We start from the raw sequence: 25,376 nt of genomic DNA, 5'->3' as shown, positions 1-25,376 counted from the left end.
GAGGTGCTAATGGGGCTAATTTTATGTAGGGACCATAAAAAAGCAGCTCTCTCTCTCTCTCTCCTTCTCTCCCATCTCTTTCTACTCTCTCTCCACCTTTTAGCCTTGAATTAGCCCATAGATCCAAACATCCACCCTAGGCTAATGTTTAACCTAACAATTCATGACTAAACATTAGCTCTCAAAATTAGCCCTGGGCACGTTCTTCAAATAGTAATGTGTCCAAGAAATAGGATATGTTCCCTAACCTCCAACCACACATTGCATAGAATCATCTCCACATCGAGAACTTTGGTGCAAGTAACAATCAAGAAATCCTGCGTGACACATATTTGGGGCCAAAGAATAAAAGTGAAAATGATATGTAAACGACCAAACAGCTATAGATGACAGCACAGGACGGAAGCTGAGCCAGAGTGTCACCCTCCATCGAGGTGTGTTGAGAAACAACATAGATTACTCCTGAACAAAGAAGGTGCCATTGCACAAGGACCAATTTAACACGCGACACACAACAACAAACATTCTAGCGCACAAAACTAGAAGGTAAATAGTCTCGGCATTGCATCATTACACATCTGCTATTGTCACCTCAACCTCAACACCAGGTTCAATTGTTATGGAGGTGATCTGCTTCACCACATCAGGGGAGCTGATAAGGTCAATCACCCTCTTGTGGATGCGGAACTCAAACCGATCCCAGGTGTTTGTTCCTGATAAACCCAGAGAATGTGATTTGGTGAAGTTAATCTCATGACACAAGAATATTCAAAATGGGCAGGTGTACAATATTAGCATTCACAAGAAGGATAAATCAAGTTAGACATGGCATTACTAGCTCAAGCACTCCTTAAATTAGAGAACAGGCTACAGTTTGACATGGACAACTAAAAAGGTAGAGATAATTATATGAAGACCATAAAAGGGAAGCACTAACATGATATAGTGTACCCGTGCAAGGTACTGACCAAAACCTTTTGATATGGCATTCACAAAGAAACAGAAAAACTAAACCAGAAATTTGTTGTTCATGCTACACAAACATGTACGTTCAGAGGCTTCAAGGTTGGTAAAGGTCAGAATCATGATTGATAACTGGAGCCCAACATGTTACATGCTACAACACTTCATGATTGAGTTTATATCTAGACTCTTTTCTTTCATTTAAAAAACTACTGCTCTTATCAATAAACTTGAAACAAAAAGAAAAAATGTAGCAGCTGGAATCATAGAAATACAATACCTTCACCACAGGGAGACTTGCGGGTAGTGATGTGGAGCACCTTGGTGGGGATCCTAACTGGCCCCTTTACCCTAAGCTGCTTGTCCTTGGCCCCCTTCACTAGATCCGCACAAACTGCAAATACATAGATATATGAGATGACAAATTCAAGTCTATGGGAAGAAATTCAGAGCATCTTTTATAGTATATCATACCAAATTACATAGGAGGTAATAGCATATTCGATCACAATTCACAATGACGATGAGGAAAACCCAAAGACCAGTCCCAACTTGATTAGCCCAATCCTTGATTGGACACACCTCAACAGACAAAATGTTCAGCAATACACAAGATATCAAAATTGGGTATAACAGCTTGGTTCAATTTGCAATGAAGAGTAACAGGAGCAAATATTATGAACGGCATTCGCCAATCGGCTCTCCCACACTCCAACCATATTGTATTGATGAACAGATATACAAAAGATTTAAATTGCTCCGATAATTCAGCGGTTACAACACCGTATGCCACAACTTGACAAACAGACCAAAAGCACATCCAGTCAACTATATACAGTTCTCATACAAATCTAAAGGTGCACAGTGACTAGTAAACTACTTCCTCCGTTATGTCTAGATTTATTAGCATCAATATGAATGTGGAAAATGCTAACTTACATTGTGAAACGGAGGAAGTAGTTTACTAGTCACTGTGCACCTTTAGATTTGTATGTCTAGATTTATATGTCTAGATAGATATATATGTCTAGATTTATTAGCATCAATATGAATATGGGAAATACTAGAATGACTTACATTGTGAAACGGAGGGTGTATCACGGTATAAGCAAAGTAAAGCGACGGGGCCAATTGCCCAATTAAGAGCAGTTCACGAGATTGAGTCGAAGCTGTGGTGGGGGGTTTTGCCGGTTGGCTTACCTTTCTCGAGGTTTTTGACGTTCTTGGACGAGAGGGTGATGCGGATGCGGTTGAGCTGCAGCTCGTGGGCCTCCTCGACGCCCAGCTTCCCGCCCTTCATGCCGCCGTACACCGCCGCCGCCGCCATGTTGCTCTTGCGGAAGGGTCTCGGTCGGCTGCTCGTGCTCGAGGCGTCGGCGGCTTCGATTAGGGTTTCGGCGTTTGGTTCGAGTATTTACATGCGACTAGTGGCTCTGCTCGTCTCGGCCCAACTGCAGCCAGGCTCTGCAGTTTTGGACCAGCCCAGCATGTTTCCCTTCTCGCTTTAGAAAATTCTCTTTCCTTTTCATACTTGTTCATTGATGATTGCTGTTTACTACCTAACAGCCTTCTTTAGCCACAACTCGCAAGTCGCGAAAGGAAATGCTATCGCATAACGCATATCTTCTTTTTCACAACATCGCAGAAAGAGTACATAATTGATAATTGATTTGTTTCATCGCCCAAAGAGTACATAATTGATAATTGATTTGTTTCATCGCACAAAGAGTACATAATTGATTTGTTAGTCTGAAGAGAAGTTGAATCATAACCCGTATTATGCTACTGTGTTCTCAAGCACTATATAGAGGCCTGCACATTTTCATCTCGTCGTCCGTCAACAATTTTGTTACAAGTTCTATTGGCGGGACGTGCTATTTACATGCTCAGAAATTTGGGGCCAGGTTAATAATTCGGGACAACTAATAAGCAACGACTTCACATGACAATTGACATGGGTGTCGTTCGGTGTTTTCAGATTGTAAAGATAGGGAAAGGTAGAAATATGTCCCAATTCCATCCAGTTTGGCATTTAAATCTTTAAATCCTAAATGATAACACAACAGTGCCATGATATACAAGGGAAAAGAGAACATATTTCTTTTCCCGATTTCCCCTCCTATCTGTCAGATCAAAAGTATCGAACTAATTTCACTCGATTCACCATCATGCTCTACAAGTTACATTCTTGACCAGCAGCAAGACCTTTTTCTCACAAAAGTTACCATCGATGCTCCCTAGAGATGTTGATCCTATAGAACAAGAAAGAGGGAAAGGAAGTAGAAGAAGCAAGTATTGCGAACCAAGCAGCATCAGTGGTAATCTACAGACGAACCAATGACATAGTCCCCTCAAGGAACGGAACAAGTAAAATGAACATTCTGCTTCTAATGTCCATTTTCTTGGATCTCGTCTTCTTCCTCAGCATCCTCGAAACGCTGGTCATCAATTTGAAGCTGCAACAGCAAAAAACCAACGATGTCAGAAAAGTTTATCACTCGCACAAAGACTGTTCTAGTTTCATATGATGCAAGTCGATAATGTCAATGACAGATTCAGTACAGGTTAATAGGAAAGGAATCCTGTTCATTTGAATGATAGTACAAAGTACTAACATTGTTGATATACTAACAAGAAAGATTTAGGGAGTTCCAAAAGAAGAAAAAAAGTCAATCTTAATAAATATATTAGCACAACATCAATAAATGATTAAAATTACAGCTGAACAAAACCAGGAACTGTCTCTCATCAGGTTACCTAGTAATGTGCTAAACTTGACAACATTAACCAATTCAGTGCATACCTCACGTACAGAACGACCAAGGTCACGTACACCATTTTGGCCTATCAAGTTCGTAAAGAACATGTGGGCTTCAAGATCATTTCCTGCATGAAGTATCAACAGCTACAATGAACATCAACAGCAAATGCAGTCAAAATGTATCATGCATACCTACCATCAATCATGTCTTCATCACCATGAATCCACCCACCCTCAGCCAAATTTTCACCACCGGACCAGCCATTCTCTTCATTGCGCACTGGGGAATTCAAGACAGTCAAGACTTGTTGAAGAGCTCTTTTTTAGTAATGAACTGTAATTTACATACTACTAGTACTTACCAGCATTAGGATCAGGGTTCAGTTCAGCACAATGGCAGAAGACATCGAAAAGTGCATCAACTGAAAAACTTTGTAAAGGATCCAAAACTTACGCAGAAAATGACAAGCAGGTTCAGTTCTGCTAACATAACTGAAACTGATTTTGGCTATACATCTGTTATTTATTCGTGAGGTTACTTTGTACTAACATTTTCATAAAATAGAAACAAACTGCTAGCAATTAAAATTATGTCTTGATCCTAAAGTTTTTTCTAGAATTTCATAAGAATAAACCATGGAAATTTAGTTGATAATCTCCAATTAAACGCCTCAAGCATGACCGCAAAAACACATGTATCACAATTCACACATCAGGAAGATAATGAACTCCAATTGGTTCCCTGAACAGGTTATTACTTAAAAACCATATAAATAGGGATAAACTGATGAAATAATTGTGGTGGTGGTGGAAAGCAAATAGGAGTAAGAAGAGTCTCCAAAAGATGGTTTTGAAGTATTACACTAATAATACTTGAAAAAATAAATCAGCTGGCGTATATAAACTCAAGAAAGAAGGCATCAGAGCTAAAATTGTGGGAAACAACATTATTTGAATGTGACAGAGATGTTTATAAGGATACGTTGACCAGGGTCTGAAAGTATAATGCGCATCTCAGAGACTTTTGCTAGCTGCAGATCACCATTTGCTTCGAAATCTGATCCACCAGCCTCCTCATCAGAGCCATCTTCTGCGTCAATCTTCAAATTAAACAAACAGAATATCAGACATTGCCATTACCATCAGGGAACTCAAACAGGAAACTAAGCCACCTTACAGACACTATTGTACACCCACTCAGAACAAATAGCAAAGTAGTGATCACCCAGGAATCAAGACACAAATTAGTTTATGAACTTTTCACGCACAGAAGTTACTTTTGTTTTTTTCTAAGATTGGATTAGTTCAAGACGGACCACATTGTCATAGCGACATGTGACACCAATCATACAATCGATGAACTATGTGCCAAACAAATATACAATTCATGGCTCACAAAACAAAGCTCAGGATCCTCCAAGCTGCAAGATATTTTTAAAATAGGAGTATATTGGAAGTAGCAAAATAATGATTGCTGATCAAAAGAGCACATGTTGAGCTGAAATTACCAACCCCACCATCATCACCACTACATAACTAAAAACACCCAGAGGATTGAACAAACCATTTCAAGATCAGTCCAGGCCTCCAGGGCTCCAAGCAGTACAAACACCCCAACAAATTAAACATATGTAAAAACATAAGAGCTACACCTAATGGACCATTTGCCCAGTTAGACCACAGAGATAATAAAATGGAGAGTTCGTTTCCCCAATCACCTGCGTGTAGATGCAAGGGGAGGGGTACGCCTCCAGGTCGCGCGACACAGCGTGGAGCGTGATGGCGAGGAAGTCCACCGCATAGCCTTGGCCCTTCTCCGTCTCGCTAAGCCAAATCACCCTCCTAAAAACGAAAAAAAAAAAAAGGCACAACGTGAACGGGATGGTAGGCACAAATGCGCAAAATAAGAGATAAGGACACGGCAGCAGCATCAGCACGCTACCAACCTGGTGGTGACGAACAGGGTACCCGGGGGCTCCGGCGCGCGGCGGCCGAGGGCGACGGAGGCGGCGCGGTCCATGCGGAGGAGCTCCTCGCCGGAGGCGGCGTCGAGGCGGGGCCCGCCGTCCCCGGCGATGTCGGTGAAGCGCTGGAGCCCTGGCGCCATGTGAACAGGAGCTAGGGTTTCGGGCTTTGGAGCGTGGGAGATTTGGGGATTCTTTCGAAAGGGTTTAGCGCCGCCGTGGTGGGAAGCGGCGTGTGCGGGTGTGGACAGTGGACAGTGCGCTTCTTCTGCTTACGACCAATAAAAAACCTCCCTGCTGCGTTTTATAGGCACGCGCGCACGCTTGGATATGGAATGGCTGAAAATTTGAAGTTTTGGGTTTTTTTAAATAAAAGAAGACTATTTAAAGATTGAATAAAAACTTTGTAAAAGGAATCCGACATTAGCGTAAATTTTATTAGCGTTAAAGCAAGACATCTCGACAGTATATACTTTGACGTTAAGAATATTTTCACATTGCCATAAAATTCATATTAACAGGGGAACACAATCAATGTTTAGGTGTTGGCTGTAACCTCACATCCAAGTTAGAATATTGAGAGACTTATTTAACCAACAATGTTCTCATGTGAATATGTGAATATGGGTGTGTTGGCAACTCAAGTTCCCAACTTCATTTGCTTCGTTTTTCGCACGCACGCTTTTAAAACTGTTAACCGGTATTTTTTTTAAAAAAAGTTTCTATACGAAATTTGCTCAAAAAATTATATTGAATCATTTTTTAAAAAATAGCAAATACTTAATTGATTACGTGCTAATGAACCGCTCCGTTTTTCATACGTATTGTTTGGGATGGGAACCGGCATATGTGAACACAGCCATAGTGTGGTGGCAATATGTTGCTCTTTTATTCCAACAAGCCATGCTCAATTCCTAACGGAAACATTAGTTTGTGTATTATATTACTTTATTTATTTATAGTAGTGTGTTATGTTTTCAAAGACCGTAGAAGTTATATCTCAGTATAGTCGTACCAAAATAAGTTTATTTTTAATCAATCTCACATATAACAATATAAAAGTAAAAAAAAGAATAGAATACTCTCACTTTACCAAAACTAAGTGGAATTGTCCCCACTTTATTTAATTTCAATGGTTGTTCAAAATGATGTTATTTTTGGGACAGACAAGAGGAGACACAGATGACTTGTTATGGGTACATTTGTACATCAAGGTTTTCAAAAGTGTGGACAACAAAACTGCAGGTCGGAATGGTCTCTTTATTTTACGGGCAGCTACCAGCTCTTGATCCCTCGGGCGCACGTCTCTGCCGCCCAATCCTGAGTAAAACCAATTCCAGACGTTCCTGCATTGCATTGTCACAATGTCACTTGAGCGCAACGGCGCAACGACCGGGCTATGAAGCCACTTGACGACCACATCGCACATCTGCGATGTGTTTTCCGTGCGTTGATTTGGATTTTGAGGCCGTGTTTAGTTCTCCAAATTTTTAACTTTCCATCATATCATATCACATCACATCGAAAACTTTTCTACACACATAAACTATCAACTTTCTCCTAACTTCCTAACTTTTCCACCATCTAAACACAGCCTAAGTTTACTTCTGAGTCTTAAAATAAGAGTTTTTTTTACTGTTTCATCTAAATGCGTTTAATTGAGCGCTACTATGTCCGTTTTAAAATATTATTATCTTTTAGACATAATGTTTTAAGACAGAAAAGTAGTTCCATTGACCACTGTACGGTGTGGTGATCCCACCCCCGCTAGTCCGCTACAGCGAATGTGTCCGGTCCCCTACTTCGGCCGAGGCACCGAGGGGAAAACAAATCGATGGACGCACACGCTCGCCAGGCGCGCCAGTGCGGCGCCGCGCCACGGTTCTGGAGTTCTGTTTTTCTTCTACGGGTTGCGTCTCGTCCGACGTCAAATCGCCGGAGCGATGAGACGGTGTGCAGGGGATGGAAGCAAACGTATGGTGACTTGACCGCGGGCGCTGGACTGCTGGCTGTGGCGAACTGGTCCTCTTGACTGGCCAGTCAAAGGGAGACCACTGTACTGTCTGCGTGACACCCCCCCGTGCCCGTGCCCTGGCACGGTCGGCGCGGATGACGAGGGAGGGGAGCCGGCACCATACAATGGCACGCCGCCCGCCCGGGCGACCCGCGAAGCCGTATAGGAGTTGTACGATGGGCGCGCGTATCCGCAGGGAGGCACCCACCCGCGAAGCCGTGTGGAGTACTCCCTCCGTTAAAAAAAAAACAAAACTTTGTTTACATACTTAATGTTTGACCGTCCGTCTTAATTAAAAGAATTATAAAAAAATTAAAAAGATAAATTACGCATAAAATATTAATCATGTTTTATCATCTAACAATAACGAAAATACGAATTATAAAAAAAATTATATAAGACAGTAGACACGGGAATTCAGGGTTTGACTTTTTTTTAGGACGGAAGGAGCAGGTGCAGTACGAGGCACGCGGAGGCACGCACGCCACTGTGCTCGCGCACGGCTGACACCCGCCCTGCCGAGTGGCAGTGTGGCACAACTCACAAGGCCTGCCTCTGCCAGTAGTCCCCTGACCTCTCACTCTCCCCCTCACTGTCTCGGCTGCTAGCCTGAAACGGTGCAAACCTACTGCTGTTACTGACGCGTGATTGCGTGTATGGCTGTTTAAGCTGCCCCCGTGAGATGAGATGGTGTGGAGCAGCTTGCCTTGCCGTGACGCGAGGCTACAATTCAATGGTTGACGAGAACGGTAGCGCACGCACGTACACGTTGGGGGAATTACACTAGCAACCGGAATGTTGTGTCAGAAGTATTGCCGGTTCCACGGCACACATTTGGTCGTGCAACACGTCCATACCATACCGGTATACCAGAAGGCGTGACAAGCTGACGGCGCGTGCAGGTAATGGTTGTAGCATAGCCCATCGCCTTGGCAGCACAATGCCTACTCTCTTTTTTTAACACGCATATCACCCGTACCCATGCCCATTGTTACCGCGCTATGCATCCAGTGTTCCTAACTGTGCATATGTGGATATGCCAAAGTTCATCAATGTTTAGCAAAGGCACGCAAACACTTTATAATTGGGTGAATGATTGTTACAGTAGCATGTGATGCATGTGATAAGTTCAGGGATCAGGACCACTGACAAACAGTGCATTTTAGGACAAAAGGCAGTGTTTTCCCGTCAGATGCTACCTTCCAATTGATGGAGCAAAAACTGGCTCTGAAACTCGCCATATTCACCAATACGTCTTCACCGGTTTGGAACTTGTTCTTGTCGCGCATGGATATTTACTGCCACAAGGATCAGGTGAGCCCTATCTCCACGCTCAAGAACCACGCGGAGCAAATACTAGTTGTCAGAACCTGAGTTACTATCACATTGATATTAGTGATAGGAACATTTTGGGACCAAAAAATGGGGATTAAGGCAGGGAAAGCAATAAGGGTTTACCATGCGGGAAGCTTGATCACCTCAAAAGGGCACGAAATACAGGTATGATTTTAAGCAAAATAACTTGCAGTCAATCCCAGCTAGTCCTGTTCCTCCTAAATTCCTTTTTCTGCGAAAGCACTTTCTTCTTCTGAAGTCTCTTCCTTTCAGCGGCTGCAGCACTGAAATGAAATACACAGCAGCAACTGAATAAACGAGTGTAATTCGACAATTTATAGTTCTCAAGTGTGAGCTAGAGATATGACTACAAAGATTCAGAGTTCGCATATGCAAAAATGTTTCTTTGATCTCCTAAAAACTAACATTGCACAAGTTCAAAGGTTAGCTAATATCAACCGCTACTAACTGTTTGCACTTTGGAGAGTAATGCGGTATCTTTTATAGAAGCGTATGTAGCTACTTGCACACACTTGTTACATTTTTTTAAGAAAGCAGATCTATACACACTTGGTACATTCAATTACACAAATAGTATTATTAATCTACAACTGGATAATAAAATATCAAACATCATCAGCACATTGCAGAAGTAATGATGACTGCATTGGACTTTCTAAAGAAATAAAATAACTGAAAACAACGGAAATTGAAGGGAGCAGATGGAAGAAAAAATAGCAGCTTACATTTTTTCAACCTTCTTCTTTTGCTCTTCTGAAGGGGGTGGAGGTACATAGGATGCAGCATCAATGATTGCCTGTTAAGGAGATACTTGTTTAGTTAAAAAGCGAGGGGAGCACAATAACATGAAGCCTCTGCAAATTACTTCCTGACAAAGAACTGAAATGAGTAAAGCATACCTGTATTTTCTGCAAAGCATCTTCAATGTTTCCCCTAAAAGGATAAATTGTGTCAGTTGCTGTCCAAACAAGACAATCAAAAGAACTGAGTAACATTTACTTTTGTGTCCTAGTTTTTGTAGAAGATATCACAAGCTCCCCATCTTTATTTATCCGGTTCTTTTCCTGTGTATACCAAGCAAATATAAACAACCTCTTGAGACAATACAGAAAAAATGACAATGAAGATTTGCAAAAGAGGAAGATTTTTTTTATACCGTTTGCAATATCCGTTCTTTGATTCTCTCACCAAGCCACTGAGCCTCTTTTACATTGAACCGCATGTCGACCTTTGTGTTAACTGAAAATCGATATCAAGTATTTTAGAACAAAGAGGCGAACATAAATGGGGGAAAACACGGAACATTGATTGGATAGCAGGGCATTGTGGTCATTATTTGAAAATTCTGAAGACAAGGTGTGTGCTTTAGAACCAAAAAACAATCATGTAATCATGCTGAGTAGCAAATAAAATATGCTACTAAATTTTTGAACATTTTAAAAATACCAGACCAATCCCTTGGTCAATGCTGAAGTAAGGCTAAGTTCTTTTCAGAAAAATCGAACGAGCAACCTTCTTTTTTTTTTCCGTTAGCATATGTTTCTCAAACTGCTAAACGGTGAGTTTTGTGCAAAAATTTCTATATGAAAGTTTTTTTAAAAAATCAAATGGATCCATTTTTTTTCAAATTTATATTAGTTATTACGTAATTAATCATGTGCTGATGAGCTTTCTCGTTTCACGCGTGACTGAAAACCTCATCCTAACTGCCCAAGTGAACACACCCAATATTAATAAAAAAATGTTGTGCAAAAGGAAAACCAATGTTATAGTATTACGAAAAGAGGAAGTATGAAAACAATGATTCACGCAAACAAACAGATTAGGAAGTGAAAGCAAGAAACCTTTATTGACATTCTGACCACCAGCCCCCCCACTTCTTGCAAAGTTAAGAGTAACATGATCTGCAGCCATAAACAGGGTAGATCTCAAAACAGGTTGACAAATAATGCAAGTATTAACACAATCTATTAATAAGCTTGCAGCTTATCAATTCCTCATATCTTTATTTCATCCTTTCAAGTCTATGTACATTAAATACACGTCAATCAGGAATAGAAAATGCACTATGTGAGGAGATGTGTACAAAACCATTTACATTGAAACATCTTGATCAACATATAACAAAATGTGCATTCAACTTTTACTATCACATAGCAACAGTTAGACAAGATGTTCCAATACCTGTTAGATCAATTTATAGAGATATTCCTTTCAAAAATTTACAGAGACATGCTACTGCTAGATAGAGAGTATTGTACAGAGTCTTTCTAATTATTAGTAGCGCCAATTTTGCTACAGTACACCCGAAATTTGTGTAATTTGCTGATAGACATCGAAAAAATGTGTCACGGATGAAAAACATCCTAAAAAACTGGTAATTTTCTAGAGGACATTTTCGGCTCAATTGGATAGATACATTCTTAAGAAAGACGATAATGCCCCTAGGACCACATGCTTCAAACATGGTGTTAGAGTAAAAATTTAGAAATTATGCAACTCTAAATTTGCCATCACCCCAAGTACATTACTTGCATACATTATATTCCATCCTCGCTCCAGTCTTAGCTCAAAAGGTTTTGATCCTAGGGGCATTCTCGGCTTTTTGAGGAATTTCAATCTCCAATTGAACCGAAAGTGTCCTCCACTAAATTAGAGTGTCGTTCGGACATAACACGTTTTTACGATGTCCACCAACAAACAACATAAATTTTGAGTGTTCTCTAACAGATTTTGTCTTAGTATGTATAGCCATACAGCAGCAAACCTAGGTGCTTCTTAAGCTAATTTAGCTATTAGCATGCTTTTCAAACTATTGGTTACTGTCAACAAACAGGATTAACAAAATGCAAGTCAAATCTTGTTCATAGCTAGAATTCACCACATTGTCACCTCTAACCAACATATACCGTTAAGCTGTCAAAATTATCCTTAGCACCAAATGGATGTAGGAAGTAGAATATACACCTGAGTCACGAATTATAACTCGATAGGGGCTACTGGCTAGGCAGAGATAATGATGAGATATGAGATCCCCAATTCTCACCGAGCAGACTCATCGACCGTTTACACATAGTACTTCGGAGTAGAGATATTAGCCTAAGCTACTGAATTTTCCGTTTGACCAATACAATATGAATACCAACACCAGCTGTTTGTTAGGATTTGACGTTTCAATTCTTCATATGTAGGACATCGATTGAGCATCATTACCAAGCATATGTGTAACACAAATTAGGGGCAACAGTGGAGTTGCAGATTATTACCCAAAGTGATCTTGGGGGCGGGGTCGGAGCCGGCCGAAGCGGCGCGCTCCTCGGCGTCGCGAAGCACCTGCTGGGTCAGCGCCAGGCGCGCCGACACCTTCCTGCCCCCGTCGTCGCCGGCCTCAGCCGCCGAGCACCGGAGGCGGACCAGCGCGCCCCGGCCCACGCCGAGGGCGAGACCCAGGGTGGGGGCAGGCGACGAGGGGCCATGGAACAGGAGGGAGGAGACCTGGCGGAAGCCGAGTCGCAGGAAGGTGGTGCTCCGCATGGCGGTCGCCATTAGCCTTCGTGTGGAGGACGCCGAGCGACGGAAATTGGGGGCCACGGCTCCACGGCGAAGCTCGAAGCAAGGCAAGGAGAGAGGCCGAGGGGAGGTGGAGATTGATTTGGGCCTATGTGGGCTTTCCGCTGTCATGTGTGTTCGCTAATGGGCCTACACAATTCGAATGTGTGGGCCACAAGGAATAGAAGAGAAAGCAAAACCAAAGCAAGTGCAGGGCCAGGAATGCTGATGGGCAATCGATCGCTATGGGGATGGGGTAGCTTTCGATCTCCTCCCCCCTCCCTCCCTCCACCCCTCCACCCAGTTTCTTTTTTTTGGCACCGCATTACTTTTCTATTTTAGTAAATTTATACACCTCAAGTTTACACATCTAAAGTTTAGAGACCAAAAGTTTATAAGTTAAAAGTTTATATATCTGATTTAAATTTGAATTTGAATTCAAATATTTTTTTATATATAGTATTTCTATACATCTAAAGTTTATACACCTAAAGTTTATTGACCTAAAGTTTATAAGTCAAAAGTTTACATACCCGTTTCAAATTTGAATTTTAATTATATCCTATTCAAATTTGAATTTGAATTCAAATATTTTATATATATAGTATTTCTATACATCTAAAATTTATACACCTACAGTTTATAGACCCAAAGTTTATAAATCAAAAGTTTACATACCCGATTCAAATTTGAATTCAAATATTTTCTATATATAGTATTTCTATACATCTAAAAGTTTATACATCTAAAGTTTATAGACCGAAAGTTTATAAGTCAAAAGTTTACGTACCCGATTCAAATTTGAATTTGAATTCAAATTTTTTATATATAGTATTTCTATACATAAGTTTTTCTAACCTTTTATTTTTTAAATAAAAAATTGTGTGGTGTACTGTAATAGAAAGAGAAGGGGAGGAGGAAGGAGGGAGAAGAGGGAGGAGTATAAGGGGAGGGGGGGAGGGGAGGCGAACTGATTGCCCAGCGCGATCGCTGACGATTGATCGCCCATTAGAAGGGCCCGTGCAGGGCGGTTAAGATCGTTGGAGTGTCCAATCAAAGAGTTGGATATCTAATCAGGCATGCTGCATGCACTCCTACAGGTTGAGTAACGTCCAAGGTTAACCACAAAAAGGCGAGATCTCGCTTTTGTATAGCAATGGAAAAAAGGCAATTTGCATAGGTTGCTCGTGCCAAACAAAAACTGTCTTTACTCAACAAATCAAAGCTACAAACACGAACGAAATCAACATAAAGTTGGGACGAAGTCCCCCGTATTCACACAAAAGTAAAAATGCAGGTCCTGTTTTAACCACACAAATACAGTAAAAAAAATGGTCGTGTTTGTTTTACCTATGTAACTACGCTACTGCTCTGATTATTACAACCATCCACCGCGTCTGTAGCACTCCCATTCACATCGCTACAGCTACTCCCCAACCCCACAGACCCGTTGGCGATGCTCCCGCCATCTCTGTGGCCGCCGGTGCGGCTGCTGCTGCTGCTGCTGTAGAAGCACACCACCTTGCACTTCACCACGCCGGCGCAGGCGACGTACACGTGGAACCCCGGCGCCACCATCATCTTCACGCTTGCCGGCTCCAGCTTCCCGGCGCGCCCGGCGGCCGCGTCCTCCATGAACCGCGAGTCGAAGCGCGCGCCGCGGTCGACGCGCACCACGGGCAGCGGCGGGTGGACGGACCGCGCGAGGAGGCGCACCCCCCACACGCCCTTGGCGGCCAGGAAGAACGCCTGCAGCAGCGGCTCCGGCCAGGCGCGGGCGCGCGCCCAACCGAGGGAGGAAACCACCTCGCTCATCTTGGCGTCGCAGAACCGGCTCAGGCCCTCGCTGTAGTGCTTGGTGCCGTGGAGGAGGACCTCCTCCCACGTCAGCGCCGCGATGGAGTGGTACGCCGCGAGGTTGGCCTCGCAGCGGCCCGCCGGGTCCGCCGTGTGCACGTCGCCCTCGGTGTCGAGCTCGAAGTCGGCGTGGAACGCGCGGTTCAGGAAGCTCTCGAGGTTCGGGCCGGGGTTCGCCGGGCTGCGGAGGTGATTGGAGAGAGCCCGCGTGAGGCTCCGCACGGCGGCTCGCGCTGTCGACACCGCCCGGAGGAACGACTCGACGGGGAAGGCGGCGGCCGTGGGAGTGGGGAGCACGCGGGCCTCGAGGCGCGCGAGCTTCATCTCCAGCTCGGTGAGGGAGTGCTTCAGCCGCGTGGTCTCCTCCAGCGCCTCGTCCCGCGTGCGCGTCGCCGCCGCGAGCCGCCGCGAGAGGTCGGCCGCGGCCAGGCGCCACTGCTCGCTCTCCCCTCCGTCCCCACCGGACGCCGACGTCGGCGACGGCGACGACCGCGGCGTGGATCGTCGGGTGAGTGACACGAACAGCGAGCGGATGACCGCCCCAGGGCCAGGCGACGCCGGCGCGTGGAGCCGCTGCTTGAAGCGGCAGTCAGAGCAGGACACCGCCGCGACGTACGCCGCGGGGTCCGCTCCGCCTCCTCCTTCGCTCTTCGCTCGCCGCGGCGTCTTCTTGGCACCCCCGCTCCCCCCGCGGTGGTTGTGGAGTGGCGTTGCGACGTGCGCGTACTTCTCGTCCACCTCCGAGGCCGTCGTCCTGCCACCGCCGGCCCGCCTCGCGTCGGATACCTGATTATTGCGCCGCATTGTTGAAGCGCAATCCTTGAAAAAACGGAGATGCTAACTAGCGAGGAAGAGGACGCTTACTGCTGCGACGGGGAAGGGAGAGGAAGGCGAGGGAGAGGAGACCATGGCTGGCGGGCGATGGATCGAGCTCGAGCTCGGCTCGCTCGCTCTACCCCCTGCCTGGGCGCGCTGGCCAACTACACCAAGGACAACTCCGTCTGGTTGCGATTAGCGGGGAGCGTGGCGAGTCAAGTAGGGGTTTTCTCAGGTTCAGAGGGGCGGTGGTGCCTGTGCCTGCCGTGTGCTGGTGGCGACAGGCGAGGCGATGGCGCTGTGGGGCGCGATGCGGGGCGGGGCGATGGTGGTGGTGTACTGGTGCGGTGGTGCCTGCCCGCGTGTGTGACGACGTCCATTTTTTTTGGGTTAACTTCACGCCCTCACGGGGGTGGAGGGAGTGGCGGGAGTGGGACACTGCGGACGCGGGACATGAATGCCGGTCAGTTCGGTCGCTACTGCGTTTAATGCCATGACCTATCTCCATCTCTCGCCCCCTTCTTTCTTTCTCGTCTATTTTTTCTCTGCGACACTCAAAAAAGTTCTCCATTTTTGCGAGAAGCCGAGATAATGAGGCTGTGTTTAGATACAAAGTTTAGATGTAAATTTCAGTCCTTTTCCATCACATCAAACTGTTATACACATATAATTTTTCAGTCACATCATCTCTAATTTCAATAAAAATTCAAACTTTACGCTGAACAGATCCTCAGAGAAGTTATGGGACTCCGGAAGGAGGGAAAGGTTTGCACATCAACTCGTGCTTCATTTGTCTCGCGCTAGCTACCGTATGTCGTTTGTACTGCGTGTCAAAGAAGTCAACCAAAAGCCCAATCAATTCTCTAGACATAATTATCTAAAAAAAAATTCTCTAGACATAAGGCTGTTTAGTTGGTGAAATGAAAATTTTTGGGTGTCATATTAGACGTTTGACCGGATGTCGGAAGGGGTTTTTGGACACGAATGAAAAAATTAATTTCATAACTCGCCTGGAAAACACGAGACAAATCTTTTGAGTCTAATTAAATCGTCATTATTACATGTGAGTTACCGTAGTACTTATAGCTAATTATAGACTAATTAGGCTCAAAAAATTTATCTCGCGATTTACATAAAAACTGTGTAATTAGTTTTTATTTTTATCTATATTTAATGCTCTATATATATGTCCAAAATTTGATATGATGTTTTTGCGAAAAGTTTTTAGGAACTAAACAGAGCCATAGTAGTACTAGTACTAAAACTTTTTCCTCGTAGCTAATCACAGGAGTAGTATTACAGACGAATACTGTTTTAGAAGCTGTACTCCTAGCTAAATTGAGTACTTGAGACATGCGAAGACGGGATCTATAAACTGGCCAGCCGTGATCCTATAGGACTATAGTCACGGTGAGACATTACTACTACGTACCATCCCAGTGGCATGAGCAAGAAAACAAGCGTCATGAGTTCGTGGAGGGACACATTAAGAGCGGTTGGCGAGTCGGTTACATGCATCATAAATCCGGAGCTCCATCGGTCTGGACCGGCCGGCCGGCCAGCCGGCGCTGTCCGCTTCAACCGCTGAATGAATTGAACGCGATCCGTATTCCGCGTGACAAGTGCGTGGCTCTTCGTTGTCTCTCCTAGTGACCGCGAACATTGCAAGGCGCCGGTCGAGGTTTACCGTTCTCCACTTGTCGGTTAATTGTACCGGAGTCAGCAGCGGTAACGACGTCACCGGTGACTATGGACTATGGTGGTGACTTCGCCTCGGCAGATTGCACGCTCCTCCTGGGAGTCCATCGGCATCAGATTTGTTCAGACTTCTCACCCAAATAAAAAGGAGCTCGTTCAGACTTTCAGGCTGCCCCAGTGTGCAGTGGAAGGAGCTCCTCTAACTTAGGGTGCGTTTAGTTCACGCCAAAATTAGAAGTTTGATTGAAATTGAAACGATGTGATGAAAAAGTTGGAAGTTTATATGTATAGGAAAGTTTTGATGTGATAGAAAAGTTAGAAGTTTGCAGAAAAAGTTGAAAACTAACCTAGGCCTTAAAGTTAGAGGGACATGGGTCCGTGACAGGTGAGACCCACACCCACGGGCCCATATGTCAGTGACAGATATCCCACTAACTTAAGTCAGAGAAGCTTCATCCGTGTGCAGTGCAGTTCAATTCAAGGCCAGAGCTCTGGCAAGCTGCTGTCGAGATGAAATCACCCGTAGACTGCTGTTTTCAGCGGTTGTTACCATGCCAGCAAACGAGCGCACAGTTGACCAAGTCACCGAGAATTAGGACTCGGGAGGATCTTAAATTGGATATTTTAGGACTTGTTAGCTTTATTCCAGTTTTTAATTTCACTGAATTTTAATAAAGTAACAAATTAAATAAGACATTATCATTACTATCTTATCAAATTTGGTAGTTCTAAAAGTTTCATCTTGAAATAAACACTGCCAAAAATCTAGTTAACGCCAAAATTTTGAAAAGTTTAATCAGAGCAACGAAGTAAGCAAGTCCTTATAATTTCTGGATATCGTTTAATGTTTTATTGTTTCCAGTCAATCGTTATACTAACTCTTACTCCAACAAAAAACACTACTATATAGATAGAGTATACTGTATAAATAGCATTTGCATGGCTGATATACGTACAAGAAAAAGATCAACACTGGAATGAACTAGTATTTAAAATTGTCAAAAAGTTATCCTTGACTAGTGGTCTCATACTCCGATCAAGCCACTCACAGAATATTACGCCTACAGTCACTAGAACGGATACCCTCATCTCAATCGGACGGTAAGCCGCATCTCAATCAGGCACAGCGTCCGTCACAGGCTAGAAGTCACTGATGTGAAGAGTTATCTCAATCGGGCAAACGGCCGTCACGGATGAATCTATCTCAATCGGGCCCTAAGTAAAGCCCGTCACCGATAGCTCTGACCCAGACGACCAGTCAAACTATAGCCCGTCACAGATGACCTATCTCAATCGGGCCACAATTAGAGCCCGTCACAGATGACTACTAACCTTTATCGGGCATAAACTAGAGCCCGTCACAGATGATACTCATCTCAATCGGGCCTAAACTAGAGCCCGTCACAGATGACTGCTGACCTCAATCGGGCCTAAACTAGAGCCCGTCACAGATGACTATTGTCCTCAATCGGGCCTAAATTAGAGCCCGTCACAGATGACTATCATCTCAATCGGGCATTTAGTTATGGCCCGTCACAGATGACTATAATCACAAAAAAAAATAAAAATTGTTTTTTGGCTAGCCTCAGGCCTTTGCTAGCCATGCCCGTTGCATAAATAACAGAAACAAACACAGATATCCAATATCCCCAGTTCCCCAGCATCACCCATTTATATACATATGCATTCACATACACAGACATCAATATATTTCACACAACCACACATTCACAGCCATCTCATATTTCACATCCATTCACATATTTCACATCCATTTAAATATTTATCATATTTCACCTGCAAAACCGAGTTAATTAGATCAAATATTTATTTAGCAAGTCTTAACATAAACATATGAAATATATACATAAATATAAGCATCACATTTACATCATCACAGTTGCATCATAAGTGTTCATCATTGCCTAAACATAAAAGTTCAACATTGTTCATCATTTTAGTTTAAGCCTAAACATTCCTTTGGGGTTAATTATTTCGCGGAGGATGAAGCTGGCTATCTCCTCGCGAACCTCCTCAAAGCTGGTAGGCAGAGACTTCGTTATTGTGCCCAACATTGTCATAATTCCAGATTAGTTGATCGATCATATATAAGTACTAAAATGTAGTTAGTCTATCACAATTTAGACCACCGACCTAAAACTCAGCCAAAGTCTTCACCTTATCTCTGTACAGAAGGCGCATGTTGTGGCACACATGGAATCCGCACTAGTCACCTATTTGTTGCTTCACCGGGAAGTCCTTTTTGTGGATGAGGGTGTCATGTCCTGTCTTCCTGAGGCCTCCTCTTTGCACGTATTGGGCCCACGCTTCATCTATCGCTAGTTGAATTGGGGTCCAATCATATGCGTTCTTATCAATTCTGGAGTTCATGTAGTGACATGTACTCCACTTAGGTGTTATGATCAGAAGGATCCAATGGGCACTGCGGCATTAATATAGTGAAAGTTAATCAAGTACTGAAGGAATGTGTCATGCTATTGTGTATATTTAGATAACACAATTACTATTGATTATAGGCGCACATAATGTACTCCTTGTCTTGGCGGGACCACAAGGTGTCGTAGATGTAGTTGACCATTCCTTGACGGTCATTCTGGAGATTTGTGACAGTGACCACTTGTGGATCAAGGAAGGCAACTTCCGGTGCATTCTTCTGACACCATTGCCAACTTAACCTACACACAGGATAAACGATCTTGTAAGCGAGTTAATCCAATTGTTATTACCAGATTGAGTTGGGCGACAATACTTACAAGGAGTAGCACTTAAGGAGGCTTGTGTCCACCGCTCGGAGCCTGTAGAGGTCGAATAGATCCTTGAAGTCGACGACGATATAATTTGTTGGACCAAGGAATGGCTTTCCATCATGCTCTCCAAGGATATCGGTAGCTTTATTCGGCTTCCTGGCGTTAGATTTCTCCATGTAGTATGCGTGAAGGTCCTTGCAAGCGGTGCCCATTGCGGCAAGCACGTCATCTCCAACCAATGGCATGCCAGTTGGAACTCCTGTGGAGCGACGTATTTCTTCTTGACCTCTTTGCCCTTAGTCTCTTCCTGGCTCTTGCCCAGATCTAGCTTCCTTGGAGCTAGAAGCGAGGACTGCACCTTTCCTCCCCTTCCTCTCCCCTTTGCTTCGGGTTTATCGAGAGTAATTCTTTGAGGGGAAGAGTGTGCCTTCCTGCTCTTTTTCATCGGTGGGGGTTCATGAATCGCCTTGCTGTCAGCCTCCGTTCGGTCCTCCCCAAAATACGTGTCGTACTGCAACTGCACATCGTAAGATTGTGCATGACGACCCACTAGTTGTCGTCGACATTGTTCGCCTTGCTGAGACATCATCTACTTTTTTTTCAAAATAACAAAAATACACAATTCAATGCTACAATCTATTACAATGAATTGAATGTAACTTATAAATAAATGAAGCATATAAATAAACTAAATTGCACATCTCACAGTAATAGAATGAATTGAATGTCACATATAAATAAATTAAACATATAATCAAATCCTAAAATCATAAATTCACCTCATACCATCTATTCATCCACATATCATGCATCTATCACTAAATTCATTAATGCACCACATTCCATCTATTCATCAACATGTCATCAATCAAAAAAACCATTCGTTCACCACATATCATCAATCCCTAAAATCATCTATCACTAAAATCATCTATCACTAAATTCATTAATGCACCACATTTCATCTATTCATCATCATGTCATCAATCAACTAAAATCATCTATCACTAAATTCATCCCAACATCCACATTTCATCCCAACATCCACATTTCATCGTTCACCACATGCAGGTAGCAGAGGGCGGCGCGATGGAGGACTCACCTGAGGTCGGCCGGGGGGCGCTCAGTGGTGGCGGCGGCGGCGGGCTCGGCGAAGGAGGAGTTCGCGGCGGCGGCGCCGAGCTCGGTGGAGGGCGTCGCCGGTCGGTGGAGGCGCCGTCGGGCTCGGTGGAGGCGGCGGCCTCGGTGGCGGCGGCGGCGGGCTCGGCGAAGGAGGAGTTCGCGGCGGCGGCGCTGGGCTCGGTGGAGGGCGTCGTCGGTATGTGGAGACGGCGTCGGGCTCAGTGGAGGCGGCAGGCTCGGTGGCAGCGGCGGTCTCGGTGGCGGTGGTGGCGAGGGAGGACGACGGCGGCGAAGTACGAGTTGGTGGCGGCGCTAGGGTTCTAAGGAGGCGGGAAACTGTAGCGGGACTTAGAAAAATTTTCGATCCGATATGAGAAACCCTAGTTATAGTAGAGTGATGAGTCATCTCTATCGGGCTTTGCCGTAGGGCCCGTCACAGATGACTCATCGGTGACGGGCTCCATACTAATGCCCGATTGAGATGACATTCAGGCTCGTCACGGATGACTCATCTGTGACGGGCCCTAAGATAATGCCCGATAGAGATAGATAAATCTCTATCGGGTTTTAACTAAGGCCCGTCACCGATGACTATTTTTCCATTTTTCCAAACAAGTCTTTATATTTGTGCGTACAAAATATATAGCTGCTGTATAATAATTCATTTTATCAGTCATAATACATTTTTAGATACTAAATGATTTCAAATCGAAATATGGTGAACAACAAAATTGTAGAGGTTATCAAGATCTACAACTTTTATTTTGGTCATTTGTCTATATAACTTTTTTCCCAACAACTTGAAATTGATTTTGAATATATGACAAATCTAAACAGCATTTGTAAATACTAAATGATTTCAAATGGGAATATGGTCAACAACAAAGTTGATCCTCTCATCAAGATCTACAACTTTTATTTTGGTCATTTGTCTATATAACTTTGTTTCCAACAGCTTGAAATTGATTTTGACAATATGACAAATCTAAACAGCATTTGTAAATACTAACTGATTTCAAATGGGAAAGCCATAAACAGCAAAGTTGTACAACTTATCAAGATCTACAACTTTTATTTTGGTCACTTCTTCATCCGACAAAGTGATAGTACCAATGTTTATAAAATTGACATAAATGTGAATAATATAATTATCACTTTGTCGGATGAAGAAGTGACCAAAAGAAAAGTTGTAGATCTTGATGAGAGGATCAACTTTGTTGTTGACCATATTCCCATGTGAAATCATTTCGTATTTACAAATGCTGTTTAGATTTGTCATATATTCAAAATCAATTTCAAGCCGATGGGAAAAAAGTTATATAGAAAAATGACCTAAATAAAAGTTGTAGATCTTGATGAGAGGATCAACTTTGTTTTTGACCATAATTCCATTTGAAATCATTTAGTATTTACAAATGCTGTTTAGATTTATCATATTGTCAAAATCAATTTCAAGCTGTTGGGAACAAAGTTATATAGACAAATGACCAAAATAAAAGTTGTAGATCTTGATGAGAGGGTCAACTTTGTTCTTGACCATATTTCCATTTGAAATCATTTAGTACCCGAAAATGTATTATGACTAATAAAATGAATTATTATACAGCATCTATATATTTTGTACGCACAAATATAAAGACTTGTTTGGAAAAATGGAAAAATAGTCATCGGTGATGGGCCTTAGTTAAAGCCCGATAGAGATTAATCTATCTCTATCGGGCATTATCTTACGGCCCGTCACAGATGAGTCATCCGTGACGGACCTGAATGTCATCTCAATCGGGCATTAGTATGGAGCCCGTCACAGATGAGTCATCTGTGACGGGCCCTACGGCAAAGCCTGATTGAGATAGATTAATCTATATCGGACATAAACTAAGGCCCGTCACCGATGACTCATTTTCCATCTTTTATTTGAAGTTTTTGTATTTGTGAGTGCAAAATATATAGCTGCTGTGTAATAATTCATTTTATTAGCTATAATACATTCTCGGATATTAAATGATTTCAAATGGAAATATGGTCAACAACAAAGTTGATCCTCTCATCAAGATGTACAACTTTTCTTTTGGTCATTTGTAATAAAACAAAACTAGCCATATTAATGACTACACATATCAAGTCTTTGCAATAAAACAATAAAATAAAATACTTCATTCATTACAATAGATAAGTACAAATACATCGATCACAAGGTTATGCCTTCCGTATGATCTGAACGAGCATATGCCACAGGCTCTTGGGGATCATCATCAAGGTCAATGTGAGGTCTTACATGAAGATTATGGTTGTATTCTTCTTCATCGACGACGTTGTCAACTCCTACAATTCGGCGCTTTCCATCCCTCATGATGTGCATCTTCTTGTTTGAAGGGTCTTTTATGTAGAATATCTGCTCGACCTGTTTCGCAAGTACAAATGGTTCATCGGCGTATCCCACCTTTGATAGATCTACTAAAGTGAAACCTTCCTTGTCGGCTTTGACACCAGTGCGTAGATTCACCCAACGGCAGCGGAACAAAGGAACCTTGAACTTGACGTAGTTTAGCTCCCAGATCTCCTCAATGCGGCCGTAGTATGTGTTTGACCCAACTTGATCCTGGAACGCATCTATACGGACGTCGCTGTTTTGCACTGTGCTTTTGTCATCTTGTTTGACGGTGTAAAATGTGTATTCATTTATATCGTATCCTTGCCATGTGTCTACGGTCCAAGACGGTCCCATCCTCAACAATTGTACTGTCTCATTTGGGACATCCGTGGACATTGTCACACGATTCTTGAACCATTCGTTGAACCGAGAATTATGTTCTCTGTTAATCCATGCATCAGATCGCCCCAAGTTCTCATCTCGGATTTTCGCTAAGTGCTTCTCAAAGTATGGTCCAACTTCTGCCATATGCTAGAGCACAGCGTAATGAGCCTGCGCGTACGACGCTTGATCTGGCCTAATTCTTTTCCTTCCGATTGTGCCAACACCTGACAACCTTCCCTTGTGACGAGACGCAGGAACTCCGATAGGATCGGCATCGGACATGTAATTGACACAGAACTCAATAGCCTCCTCTGTCGTGTAACCTTCAATGATGCTCCCTGAACTTCAGAACTCCCATGTACCTTTCAAACGGCCACATTTCCCTTAGAAAAGCCGGGCCACATAGTTTTGTTTGCTTCACCAGATGAACAGGGAGATGAACCATTATATCAAAGAAAGACAGTGGGAAAAACATCTCCAGGTGACAGAGGGTGTTCACAATATCGGTTGCATTCTGCAACCCATCTAGATCTTCTGGATCTATAACCTTCTGTCCAATTGCATTGAAGAAGGAGTACAGACGTTGGATCGTGTGACACACTTTCGGTGGTAGAATGCATCTGATAGCAACTGGCAAGATTTGTGTGATTAGCACGTGGCAATCGTGAGACTTCATTCCAACAAGTTTTAGATTGTCCAATTTAACATACTTACTTATCCTCGCTGAATAGCCCGATGGAACTTTAATATCCTTTAAGCATGATAACACTGCGATCTTCTCATCCTTCAACAATGTGTGGTAGGCTGGAGGGAGGTACACTCTACCTGTCTCTACATCTCGTATGGGCTGGAGTTCACTGCGAATATTCATGTCCTGTAGATCAAGGCGCACGTTCAACTCGTCCTTTGTCTTCCTGGGAATATTCAACATCAGGCCAACCAAACTCTCACACACATTCTTTTCTACATGCATGAGATCAATGCAATGACGGACATCAAGATCTTTCCAGTAAGGTAGCCGCCAAAATATGGATTTTTTTCTTCCACATACCCTTCTCCTTTGTCTTGCTACATTTTCTTTTCTTCCCAAACTCATTGCTTATGTCCTTGACCATATTGTGGACCTCATCTCCGGACAAATCTTTGGGAGCAGGCTGAAGTTCTCTCTTACCGTTAAAAATTTTCTTCTTTCTTCTAAATGCGTGACGTAGCGGGAGCCACCTCCGATGACCCATGTATACCATCTTTCGTGATTTCTTCAGCCACCGGCTTCGTGTATGTTCCCTGCAATCGGAGCATGCCTTCTTTCCTTTTATAGTTTGTCCGAAAAGATTACCGAGTGCAGGGTAGTCATTAATGGTGCAGAACAATAGAACTCTTAGCTTGAAGTTCTCCTGACCATATGCATCCCAAGTTTCCACACCTTCTTTCCAAAGAATCTCCAGATCGTCGTTAACAGGCTCCAGGAATACATCGATATCATTGCCGGGTTGCCTCAGACCTTGGATTAACAAGCACAACATAATATATTTCCGTTTAAAGCATAACCATGGCGGGAAGTTATAGTTCGCAATAAGAACTGGCCAAGTGCTGTGAATACTACTCATGTCACCGAAAGGATCCATGCCATCCGTACACAGACATATCTCATGTTTCTAGGGTCGGCAGCAAAGTCTTTGTGTTTTCGATCGGTATTCCTCCATTCAATCGAATCCGCTGGGTGTCTAAGCATACCGTCATTCGTTCTCTCCGT

The 25,376-nt window shown here is 43.4% G+C and overlaps 4 protein-coding genes across 5 annotated transcripts; all 4 read right to left on the bottom strand.

Moving 5' to 3' along the window:
* Positions 1-261: 261 nt before the first annotated feature.
* Positions 262-2,378, bottom strand: LOC127765321 (40S ribosomal protein S20-1-like). The gene is made up of 3 exons (XM_052290192.1): positions 2,164-2,378; positions 1,244-1,357; positions 262-713 (listed from the first exon to the last, which is right to left on the bottom strand). The coding sequence occupies exons 1-3, from the start codon at positions 2,288-2,290 to the stop codon at positions 571-573; spliced, it is 384 nt and encodes a 127-aa protein (XP_052146152.1). The 5' UTR covers positions 2,291-2,378; the 3' UTR covers positions 262-570.
* Positions 2,379-2,861: 483 nt separating this feature from the next.
* Positions 2,862-5,956, bottom strand: LOC127765466 (chloride conductance regulatory protein ICln-like). The gene is made up of 7 exons (XM_052290378.1): positions 5,671-5,956; positions 5,443-5,566; positions 4,707-4,824; positions 4,087-4,146; positions 3,921-4,004; positions 3,767-3,849; positions 2,862-3,419 (listed from the first exon to the last, which is right to left on the bottom strand). The coding sequence occupies exons 1-7, from the start codon at positions 5,829-5,831 to the stop codon at positions 3,351-3,353; spliced, it is 699 nt and encodes a 232-aa protein (XP_052146338.1). The 5' UTR covers positions 5,832-5,956; the 3' UTR covers positions 2,862-3,350.
* A 2,799-nt stretch (positions 5,957-8,755) lies between these two features.
* Positions 8,756-12,648, bottom strand: LOC127765729 (uncharacterized). Of its 2 annotated transcripts, none has more exons than XM_052290675.1 (8): positions 12,325-12,648; positions 10,903-10,962; positions 10,215-10,297; positions 10,058-10,122; positions 9,958-9,991; positions 9,784-9,854; positions 9,161-9,321; positions 8,756-9,080 (listed from the first exon to the last, which is right to left on the bottom strand). In XM_052290675.1, exons 1-7 carry the CDS (start codon positions 12,602-12,604, stop codon positions 9,231-9,233), a joined length of 684 nt encoding a protein of 227 aa, XP_052146635.1. In that variant the 5' UTR covers positions 12,605-12,648; the 3' UTR covers positions 8,756-9,080; positions 9,161-9,230. The 2 variants fall into 2 exon arrangements, with proteins under 2 accessions (XP_052146635.1, XP_052146634.1); XM_052290674.1 differs by having other exon boundaries at positions 8,756-9,072.
* A 1,136-nt stretch (positions 12,649-13,784) lies between these two features.
* LOC127765470 (IRK-interacting protein-like) lies at positions 13,785-15,941 on the bottom strand. The gene is made up of 2 exons (XM_052290382.1): positions 15,329-15,941; positions 13,785-15,250 (listed from the first exon to the last, which is right to left on the bottom strand). Exons 1-2 carry the CDS (start codon positions 15,371-15,373, stop codon positions 13,958-13,960), a joined length of 1,338 nt encoding a protein of 445 aa, XP_052146342.1. The 5' UTR covers positions 15,374-15,941; the 3' UTR covers positions 13,785-13,957.
* Between the last annotated feature and the right edge of the window lie 9,435 nt (positions 15,942-25,376).

This window comes from Oryza glaberrima, chromosome 3 (genome assembly GCF_000147395.1).
Source record: "Oryza glaberrima chromosome 3, OglaRS2, whole genome shotgun sequence".
NCBI classification, from domain to species: Eukaryota; Viridiplantae; Streptophyta; class Magnoliopsida; order Poales; family Poaceae; genus Oryza; species Oryza glaberrima.
This window is presented reverse-complemented; position numbering and strand designations above follow the sequence as displayed.

What these genes read in the sequence shown, in the direction of transcription:
- LOC127765321 (XM_052290192.1), bottom strand. Translation starts at nt 2,290, where the DNA reads ATGGCGGCGGCGGCGGTGTACGGCGGCATGAAGGGCGGGAAGCTGGGC. An exon ending in CGTCAAAAACCTCGAGAAAG is followed by an intron (nt 1,358 to 2,163) that starts GTAAGCCAACCG and finishes ATGTATTTGCAG; the next exon opens with TTTGTGCGGATCTAGTGAAG. An exon ending in CAAGTCTCCCTGTGGTGAAG is followed by an intron (nt 714 to 1,243) that starts GTATTGTATTTC and finishes TGGGTTTATCAG; the next exon opens with GAACAAACACCTGGGATCGG.
- LOC127765466 (XM_052290378.1), bottom strand. Translation starts at nt 5,831, where the DNA reads ATGGCGCCAGGGCTCCAGCGCTTCACCGACATCGCCGGGGACGGCGGG. An exon ending in ACCCTGTTCGTCACCACCAG is followed by an intron (nt 5,567 to 5,670) that starts GTTGGTAGCGTG and finishes TTTCGTTTTTAG; the next exon opens with GAGGGTGATTTGGCTTAGCG. An exon ending in TGATGAAGACATGATTGATG is followed by an intron (nt 3,850 to 3,920) that starts GTAGGTATGCAT and finishes TACTTCATGCAG; the next exon opens with GAAATGATCTTGAAGCCCAC.
- LOC127765729 (XM_052290675.1), bottom strand. Translation starts at nt 12,604, where the DNA reads ATGGCGACCGCCATGCGGAGCACCACCTTCCTGCGACTCGGCTTCCGC. An exon ending in AAGAACGGATATTGCAAACG is followed by an intron (nt 10,123 to 10,214) that starts GTATAAAAAAAA and finishes TGGTATACACAG; the next exon opens with GAAAAGAACCGGATAAATAA. An exon ending in ATGCTTTGCAGAAAATACAG is followed by an intron (nt 9,855 to 9,957) that starts GTATGCTTTACT and finishes TCTCCTTAACAG; the next exon opens with GCAATCATTGATGCTGCATC.
- LOC127765470 (XM_052290382.1), bottom strand. Translation starts at nt 15,373, where the DNA reads ATGGTCTCCTCTCCCTCGCCTTCCTCTCCCTTCCCCGTCGCAGCA. An exon ending in CTCCCTTCCCCGTCGCAGCA is followed by an intron (nt 15,251 to 15,328) that starts GTAAGCGTCCTC and finishes CGCAATAATCAG; the next exon opens with GTATCCGACGCGAGGCGGGC.